The sequence below is a fragment of the Amblyomma americanum genome, chromosome 1 (assembly GCF_052857255.1).
Source record: "Amblyomma americanum isolate KBUSLIRL-KWMA chromosome 1, ASM5285725v1, whole genome shotgun sequence".
Lineage (NCBI taxonomy): Eukaryota > Metazoa > Arthropoda > Arachnida > Ixodida > Ixodidae > Amblyomma > Amblyomma americanum.
In genome coordinates, this window is record NC_135497.1 from 116,933,933 (window position 1) to 116,944,280 (window position 10,348).

Below are 10,348 nucleotides of genomic sequence, written 5' to 3' on the forward strand. Positions count from 1 at the left end.
TTCGGTCGAACTAACGGAAACTGGCTGCAGTTAGTATAGCCGCTATGCGCGCTAATGCAGAAACTGTTAATACTCACATATTGAAAATAACGACACAAACACGCGGGAAATGCGGCGGGTATACTGAACGCTTGTGTAGAGCCAATCGTGCTTGTCCCCGCAAAGCGCTCACTAAGACCTTTAGAGATAAAGATGGCTATTTCTCGCGAAGAAGAAAGAATCCTCTTTAACTGTGAACATTCCTGAAAAGTAATATCTTTATTTGCTGTTTATTGTACGAAGTATTAGGCATTAATTTCATGAATATGAAGTTTAAATCAGCCCACCAATATTACATACTGCGAACAGTTTAAGACGACCTAGATTTTTCAGTTGGTTTATGTGCTCTTCGCAGTGCTCAATTTGCACTTAACGGTCGGAAAGAAACGCGAACTCGCTTCACCTGTCATTGCTAAAGTTCGCGATGCTGCACCAGTCCGCAACCGGCTGCTGACTACACACTAGACGTGCCTCTTCGTCTGAAGTACAACCACGTCTTCTTTTCGCATGACTTAACTTGAAAGTACCAACAAACATGCATTCTGGCTGGCGTTTCAGTCTGACTCGACTCGCACAAAGCAGCCTTCCGCCTAAGTTTGAGGCTTATCACTAGTAGACTTAGCACTATTTTGGTTCTTAGTAGAACAAGAAGTTTCAGTCATCGTAATATTTATTTATAGCTTAGGCATTTATCAGTCGCACTAACGACTGGAGGGGGGGGGGCACGGGCCCTGGACCATTCCTTCGTGGCTTAATCTTGTAGAGATTTTCCGTGGCGTTGCGCGGAACTCACTTCGACGAGATCATTATCGCATTCCTGGGCCCCGTCGCGTCCGCTTCCCTCCATACCCCCGTGTCACCACATTCCCCGCGCTAATGCATTTGTCAAGAATGGCCGCCTGTCAACATACAGGGGCGTCCACGCAACTTCCCGTGCAAAGGCACGCAGCCTACAGGTGCGCCGGGGACGCCCGTGTCAACAGGAGTGCACGCAATCTGGGCTTCACATATACGACACGGCTGGACCGCTCCCTTCGGCCGCGCAAAATGCGAGCAAAAGAAAAGCGATAAAAACGCAGCCAGAAGCGCGTGCACGGAAGGGCGAAAGTGGAATGAAAAGGCGAAAGCCACGCGCAAGTTTTGTTAAACATGAGAAGGCGTTCACGCGCTGTTTCGCAAGCGATTGTGAACCTGCAACAAACAAGGCTGGCTTTCTCTCCTCACCTGCCGTTTTGTGATGGATGATCGCGGTAGTGTTCTCTATTTCATCCCTTTTCCTTGAAAAAAAAAAAGTAGGAAAGAAGCAGGGCCAATACGGGAAGAAAAAAAAGAGCGCTGCGCTGCCTGAGCTCATGCCACCGTCCTCAGCCTTTATTCCCTGGGGACGTAAATAGTTTGCCTCGGAAAATATCCACGGTTTGCAGTACTTTTTTTTATAGCGTTGACGGCTTTTTTTTTTCTTTGCTCTTCCCTGATCGACGGCTCCACATTCAATCATGCTTGCATTAAACAAGAGGAGGGACAGTCGAGCAGTGCTGGCGGCATTTAACATATTACAAACAAGCTAGAGCTACGCAGCTAATTTTGTGCGCGAAGCTTGTTGAGCGCTATGGGGCTGTTTTGAAAGTATTGTCGTCTTTTCTTCCTGTGGCATCACTAGTGCTTTCTTTATACAGGGACACTCGAATTACACCTGTCGTTCTGTTCGATGATACAAGAACCCCTTAGCGCCCAGAAAAGTAAGGTTAGCTGCACAATAAGCCGGCTAGATGTGCACACGAAATTTTGAGCAAGGACGATTACAAAGCTTCGCGGCGCAGCCTACACGACCATAGTTAGCGGTTGACGGCGGCTGAATGCATTTCCTGCTGCGTCGCGCTTCTTTCAAGAACTTCCATTCTTCCTGCAGTTGTGCCCAGCCAAACGGCGAGGCTACTGTTGGTCGTGCACTCGAAGTACACGTGCTTCTGAAACGAGACGTCGCTTGGGAACGAAAAGTGCGATCCTTACGTTCTCATCTCCCCTAATTTAATCCAGCGTGAGCCTAGTTCCATTCCCCTCTCAGCTGCAGACCAAATTCTTCCGTAGAGGATATGTGGTGAAACACAACAAACCCGGCAGCCAGCGTTGTTTGTGGAGTCAGCGTCCCGAGAGAGAGTGTAAAACAATCATGCAGGTTGTGCAGGCGCCCCGGCGATTGCCGAGGCGGATGGCGTCGACTGTTGGTCTGGCCAGAGAGGAGAAAAAAAATTGGAAGATTACAGGGGAGGGGTGCGGGCCCCTCTCAGGAGCAGCACGCAGCGTACGGCGTCCGTAGTGCGGTGACGCTTCATGACACAGGAGCGGGAGCCTCGGGCATGAACCGACGGTGGCACTAATTCGGAAAGCCGTTCTAGTGTATACGCAATTAGCGTTTCCGACCTAACAGACGGGCCGCGGGCACCGTCAGCCTGGTGCCGTAATGAAGCGGCCGCGTACGCGCTCCGCGCTGCCCAGCGACGGCCGTGGGCGGCCAGCAAGAAGCGGCGGGCGCCGGCCGTGGGCGGCCAGCAAGAAGCGGCGGGCGGCGCGCACGGGGAAAAGGGGGGTGGCACGGGAAAGGGGGGGGGGGGGGCAAAATGGCCCGTATATATATTGAAGTCTTCTAATTGCGCGCTCGTGGCTGAACAGGTAATTAGTGCGAGAACTACGTGACGCCCTCGCTCACGTGATCGGCCGCGGCCAATGACGACGGCACAACAGATGTTCTTCCCCCTTCTCGCGTAGCTTTGCGCGCGTCCAGAGATCGCGACCCCCCACCCCCCTTACCCACGCCCCCCATCCCTATATATGTGTATATAAATGGCCTTTTTTTTTCCTGTTTGTCCTTTCTATGTCTGTTCCTTGCCGAGCCGGCGGCGACTTTTGGGCCAAGCTGTTCGATAGGCTGTGTCACGTACGGCGCTTCATTTCCTAATGGCCGCGCGCCCGGCTGCCATGGTCGGCCGCCCCGAGGCTTCCGGCCACGCTGCCCGGGACGCTTCTCGCGCGCGACAAGCGCCGGGCCCCGATGCGTGCGCGGCCCGGCGCCAGGGCCGCGCTGCAGCCCCGCGTCGGGAGAACACACTCGTACAGAGCAGCAGCAGCAGCGGCGGCCAAAGCGACAACGAAGCAGTCGTTTAATGCGCCCCGCCGTCCTACACGCCGGCCGACAGCGGCTCGCACAGATATATGCCGTGTCGGACGGCGGCTTCAATGTGGAAATCCGAGCAGGGTTGTTGCCTTGGCTCAAAGGGTCTGGGGCCAACGCTTCACGGAGGAATAAGGCCCTGGTTCTGTGTCATTTCAATAGTTGCCCGATACAGTGTGTATAGCCGACAAACCTGGCCTTTCTGTACCGCGTTTATCTTCTCTCAGCTGTTATCCGCTTAACATTATGGGCTCCCTAGTGTGTTATTTATGAGCTGCGATTATAGACGCTAAATGCGCGAATAAAGCCGGGCTTGACCATCTTGTTGTTGTTGCTGTGCAATGTCAGTGCACGTTAAAGATTCCCAGGTGGTCGAAATTATTCCGGAGCCCTCCACTACGGCACCTCTCCCTTCCTTTCTTCTTTCACTCCCTCCCTTATCCCTTCCCATACGGCGCGGTTCAGGTGTCCAACGATATATGAGGCAGATACTGCACCATTTCCTTTCCCCAAAAACCAATTATTATTATTATTATTATCTTGTTGACCGCTGACGTGGCGCATTACTCACTGCTACTTTATGTTGCAGCATTTTAGCCTGTTAGCTTGTGTTGAATGCGTGCGGCTAGCGTGTGTGACAACGCATGTTCCCAAAATAAACAGCGGTCCCCATAGACAGAAACAGGTCGTAAAATTTAAAACAATGAAAAAGATTACGGAAAGCCGCGGTCTTCGTAAACACAGGAACTACAATTCTGGTAGTTTGTGTACGAAATAGGAGCACATTAAGGCGGCGTCTGCGTCCCAAATCAACGCATGAGCTATGATTGGTTTGGTTTATGGGTGTTTAACGTCCCAAAGCGACTCAGGCTATGAGAGACGCCATGGTGAAGGGCTCCGGAAATTTCGACCACCTGGGGTTCTTTAACGTGCACTGACATCGGGCCTCTACAATTTCGCCTCCATCGAAATTCGACCACCGCGGCCGGGATCGAACCCGCGTCTTTCGGGCCAGCAGCCGAGCAGCATAACCACTCAGCCACCGCGGCGGCGTGCATGCGCTATGAGTAAACCGAGGTGGAAAAACCTCGATATTAGAGCCGACCACACCAGGCGAGCCTTTTTGCATCAAAATCTCCTACCCATGGGTTCTCGCATTCACTCACAAGAAGATGCCACTCTTTGTAAACTTAACCATTTCGTAGGCATAGACAAGTGCCGTAGACCGTGCTAGAGATCTTTGTACGAGCACCATTAGCATCTTACTTAGTCTTTCATCTGTTCGTGCTTGCCGTACAGGTGGAAGTAACACGACTTACGTTACGAATTTGAGCCAGTGTACCAGAGGCACAGCCAGGAGGAGGTTAACGGAACCTGGTTTCCTCCCCCTGCCTCGAATTGCTGAGTTGTTGTTGACACCCTGTTGAGTTCGTGTTAAATCAACAGGAAGCCAATATGTTGAGCGCATTCAACAACTGCTAAACGAAATTCCGGTCGCGCTTAACGCAACGTAGTTTTGTTGGGGAATTGCAGTTAACTTTTAGGTGTGGTTTTACAGAGGATATCAATAATAAATTTAATCTCATGGGTGCATTAGTTTAAATTTGAAAATTAAGTCCTTTTAGAAATTATTTGAAAAGGCGCGCACTTTGCTGCTTGCAGGTGAGCTGGCAAGTTGCTTGGGAAATCAAAGGTATCGATTTACCGTAAGATCGATTTACACCGATGGGCTTAGTTTTGAAGTAAGCCACATTCTATTTGTGATTATAGCCGAGTACCGGAAACTGGTAAACAAATGCACAGAATGCAAAAGCAACCCAGGAGCCACATTTTAAAATTTCGAAGGAAACACTTACTTGGGAGTTCTGGAAAAAAGAAAAAGAAAAGGCGCAATAGAAATTTAACACACATACTTTGAAAAAACTGGTATGGAAAGCTAATCAACATCCCTAAAAAATCTGGTAGATTAATTAGTTCGTAGTGTTAGATTAGGCATCAGCACCACTTGAAATTTGATTTGCGAGGTTTTTTGGTGCCACAACTCATACAGCGATGTTTTGACGTTAAAATTGTTTGTAAACGACGTCGACAAAAAGTGTTTCCGAATGCTCATGTGCACATTCAGAAGCGCCTTTCATCGGTAAGGACTCGCGCACTGTGTTTGCGAACAATGTTTCTGAATCGGAATTGCGCGTCGTGTGTCTACCAGGCATGATTTCACGCATTTCACGCGGGTATCATCACGCGTGAGGTCTTCTCATAGTGAAAGTGATAGCTTGGTTACCAAATGCATGGGCTTAACAATTTCTCGCGAACGCCCCCAATATTTGAAATGTGAAACTTCCGTTTCTTGCACTCAAGCGCTGTAAATTAAGCTCGCCGAATTACGATGCATATTTGGATTCAGTTAAAGTATACTGCGGGCCAGATGGTCAGACATGCTGTTCTCTCTAAAGAAAAAGGAGTAAAAAGGAGTAAAGGGACTAAAGGGAGCGCACTCCCTATTATAAAAGGGACTGCGTTAGAGGAGATTACTCCCCTTTTTACTCCAATAAAGGCGTATCCGTGTTTGGAGCGTTTCAACGAAGAGCGTAGCGTTGAGACAGCACACTGAAAAGGCGATGGCAGCACGGGCGATTCATTTGCCTCCAAATGCGCCTTGAACGTCGATTGGAGGAGCAGCGGTCAAAGGCGGGGATCGCCACTTTACGAACTACTACTGCATGCTACAAAAGGTCGACTAGCGCATGTAATGCAGGCCAGAAGTACCAGGCGAGCAGAAAGTGAACGGGGGGGGGGGGGGGGGTAGCTCTGGTTGCTGATTCGGACATGAAATGTCAGCTTAGATAAAATAACAGTAGCGACCAATCAAGCAAGCAAAGTATTTACGCTACCACTAAGCCTCCTGGAAGACAGTAAGCGAGTATGATAGGTCGCCGCTGTAGCGTCGCTTATGAGTGATTTGTCTATTGAAGACAGCCCAGAGAACCACCACGGCCACAGCGTGCAGGTTGAGAGGTCTCTCGCAGTGGTTCGTGCGGATAAGGTTTCTGTTACGCTAATTCTCTCCCTGATTGGTCTGCGTTTTCTCGTTGGCTATCACGAATGGTTAGCGCGCGAGCGACGGCCAGTCACGGGATAACTCTTAAGGAAGAGCAGTTCACTTAATAACGGCATCAGATTCAAAAGCCGCAATCTGAGCCCGCAAGGCCTATATGAACCAGCGAATATATTCTTTCGATTCTATCCAATTCGTCCCGTTCCCGTCTCCGAGTGACCGGCACTGGCGATAACGCCTGAGCCAGTTACGAGAGGCGGAAACAGCCATGATGGAATAGAACTGAAATACGTTATTCATGCTCTTTCGCCCCAAATGCGTAAAACCAATGCAGGAGCCAAATTGCTTCCTGAGCGCGTTTTGTGGCGTTATGTTTACCGGCTTCTTGTGGGCGCTGCACGTGTAGAACGGGAACGACACCGCCGCCTGTCGCTCGTTTTATGAACTAACTATTCGGGATTCTTACTCACTAGAGAATTTCGTGAAGACGAGATGTGTTTCTTCCTTTCTGGGTAGATTCTTACTTCCTGGAAAAGAAGAGAAACAAAAGGAATTCGCTACTCCTACTTCCGTTGCTGCGTTACCAACCCTAAAACGTATCCACAAGTGGCGCTGCATACAAAAAGGAAAGGCATCATGAACGGAAAGTTAGGCATCACAGTACCCGTTCCAAGTCATTACCTGAAGTGACCTTTCAGAGCTCCGGCATACAATGCGACAAGGTCACTGCGTCGGAAAATTCGGACTGCGCTCATCCTTGTGCCAGACGTTTTCGACCAGAAAGCTCTCCTTCTGGTCGCAAGCGACTGCAGCGCAGTAGGGCTTTCTCAAGTGCACACAACAGATGCAGAGACCACCAAGCACTCATCTATGGCGACAAATGAAGCACTACTAGAAACTCCCCGTGCGGCTTCTTTACCCTGCTTTGAGTCTGGGAGCAAAAAGTAAATAAATCACCAGGAGAAAAGCTAGACACCATTTTGAAAAGGGAAAAAAGGCGGGACGGTAAAATATCTTCTGAAGCTACGCATTCGCGCAAAATTCTGCATTTGCAAGTTTTATGGTTTTCCTGTTCATCATGAGCGCCCTGTAAAAGGGATAGTTGGGCCACAAGAGAATAAAAAGAAAAAGAAACATATTCCTCTCTGCCGATTCGCTTCCAGAAACCTTGATGTCGTGACGTATATTACGCCCTCGAATGTGCGACCAGCGAAGTGTGCGTAGTGCGCAAGGAAATTGATGCTTTTCTTTTTACGAAAACGACGGCCTGGTTGGTTTACTCGGCCGGCCGGTGCACAAAATACGATGTTTAGGCTACCTTTGATGCCTGACGTACACTGAAGATCTGAAGTACCTAAAAACCACGCACACGGAGGCCTCTTCGCTTTAGTTTTGTGCAGTGCATGAAAACGGTTAACTTCATAGCCGACCTTAGCTGCGTCCGACTCGATAACCACAGGTGGCACTCAGCTTGCAGTTGCGGATTAGAGACGAACCGCATGCAACTCTCCGTTCCGCGGTGTAGGAGAACTGCGGCTGGCGCGATTGGTACGCCTGCCACCGCAGGACAGTGAGTCGCGCTCGTTTAGTTTCGGTTCGGGTGGGGCCTGCGGTGAGCGCGCGGCGCCAAGGTGCGTCGTCAGCTGGTCCCATGTCGCGAGGCCCGTGGACCTGTTGCGCCTATTCCTGCCGCGCTTCTACGTGCAGCGGGCGCCTATCGAGCGAGCCGGGCATAATTCGGCGCGGACACGCGACCAAGTCCAGACCGTACACTTGTGGCGCTTGAGCGCGGCGCGCACGCTCACCGTAGGCTGGTAGGGCGACGGCGCCGCCGCGGCTGGGCGAGCTGGGCTGCGGGCTCGGCACCGGCGCCGCCTCCGTGGGGCTCGACGGCTGGCGGTACCACCGGGGCCCGCCGGCGTGGTGGTTGGCCACCGGGTACTTGACCTTCTTGACCAGAAAGGAGCGCGGCATCTCGTGTGTTCCTTATCCGGCCAGAGCGCGATCGGTCGCTTCGTTTTCCTCCTCGTTGGGCGCCGCGCTTCCCGGGCTACCAACTTTCGCTCTTCATTTTTCCCCGGCCAGCCGACGGGTCTCGAGCGCAACAACTACCCCATGGTTGCCAGGAGGGGAGAGCGCGATCCCGCCGCCGGTGCTGCCACCGCGGCCCGAGCCCTGCGGGCGAGGAGGCGGCGCTCTGCGCCTGCGCAGTGGGGAAGATCTGCACGCGTCACGGATGATCGCTTTGCTTCTTTTTGCATCGTCCGGAGCTCTCTCTCTCTCCCCACCACTCCGGCGCCCTCGCCGCTTCCCCTTTTCCCTATTCAACATGTGATGTTCTCCGGCGGCACACGCCGGGCTTCGAGGGACGTTGCGGGAGTCTCGCGCCGTGTCCCGAACGGGGACCAACTTTGTTTGCAGAACAAGCGCCGATCCGCTCCGATGCCGGCGGCCTTTCTCCCCCGTGGGCAACGTTTCCACGGCGTGGCGCTGCGGCCGGCCGCCCTTTGTTCCCGGCACCCCATCCGTCGCGCACTGGGGCTGTTCGGGTTCGGTGGCCCCGTTTCTCCGCCGCTGCCGGAACGGGCCGCCGACCGTTTGCGGGCATCTTAACGCCAAGGGACGCGGGCATTCTCTCACTACCGCCTGGACGCTACAAGAGAACGCTCCGCCTGAATACAGTCAGCGTACATTTGTGCGCTACGTGCTTGTAACTGAAAGTAGAGAGCCGACCTCTCCTTTTGCAACACATTGGTCGTACCAGCATACATTTGTTTACGTTGGTAAATGAAAACTCGCACATGTGCTTCATAATGCGCGCATTCCGGTCATATGTTTAAACGGCGTAAGCGTGTTTAGATGCTGTCGCTTGCAAAGTCAATACAAATGTTTTTGAAGATGAGGCTAGCAGACAGCTTCGAGGGAGCTTGTTAATTGTGTGTCCCAGGAACCCTCAGATAATAAAGTGGAACAGCTGTGCAGGCAGTGCATATATGTCACTACAGCCTTAATCACTTCGCCCCTTGTTATTGTTGCTCATTGGTTAAGTCGTGTTCGATTCTTCGGGAACCTATGTACCACCGCACGCCACGCCTTCCAGTCCTCCGCCCTCTCCCGGACGTTCCCACAATTTCATCTTCATTGCGTCGGTGGTCCCATCTAACCATCTCATCGTATGCCGCCTTTCTCCTAGTGCCCTTAATCTTTCTCAGCATCAGGTTATTTTCGCGCGACTCCTCTCCGCATTAGGTGGCTGAAAATTCTTCTTTCTGTATTGACGACTCGGTGTAGTCCATGTGTGGTGTCGTCTCTTGTGTTGTTGAAAAAGTGTGTTTGCTCTTGACTAAACATTATGAGCCTTTGCCCTCCTTCATTTTGTACTCCAAGACCGAAACTGCCTTATTCCAGGTATTTCTTGAATTCCTACTTTAGCATGCCTGCCCCCAATGATGAAAAGGAGATTTTTTTTTTGCCCCGCCGCGGTGGCTCAGTGGTTAGGGCGCTCGACTACTGATCCGGAGTTCCCGGGTTCGAACCCGACCGCGGCGGCTGCGTTTTTATGGAGGAAAAACGCTAAGGCGCCCGTGTGCTGTGCGATGTCAGTGCACGTTAAAGATCCCCAGGTGGTCGAAATTATTCCGGAGCCCTCCACTACGGCACCTATTCTTGCTTTCTTCTTTCACTCCCTCCTTTATCCCTTCCCTTACGGCGCGGTTCAGGTGTCCAACGATATATGAGACAGATACTGCGCCATTTCCTTTCCCCAAAAACCAATTAATATTATTATTATTTTTTTGTAGCGATAGTCACATTACGGCAGCATTTCGAGCCTTCAGCGTGGCGGTGGCGGCTTCGCCACTCTGTCAAGTGGTTGGTCACGTGGAGCGGAGCAGCTGCCGGCGGCGCGGCGCCGTGGCTTATCACGTGGTTCGTCACGTGGTTGGTCACGTGACCAGCCACGTGGTGGGGAGTAGCTGCTGCTGCCGGCGGCACGGCGCGCCGGCGAAACCGAGCTGCCACAGCTGTGCGCATGCGCCCTGTCAAGTGGGACGAAGATGAAGAAGGAACGCCCGGCGAAACGG

At 51.9% G+C, this 10,348-nt stretch overlaps 1 protein-coding gene across 1 annotated transcript in view; it reads right to left on the minus strand.

Annotated features, from left to right (window-relative positions):
* The window catches only part of LOC144113525 (uncharacterized), a 34,279-nt gene extending 25,901 nt beyond the window's left edge, over positions 1–8,378 (minus strand). Inside the window, exon 1 of the mRNA XM_077646640.1 lies at positions 8,072–8,378. Within this exon, the coding sequence (XP_077502766.1) occupies positions 8,072–8,240 (169 nt within the window). The 5' untranslated portion in view covers positions 8,241–8,378. The remainder of the gene's footprint in view (positions 1–8,071) is intronic.
* Positions 8,379–10,348: the final 1,970 nt, after the last annotated feature.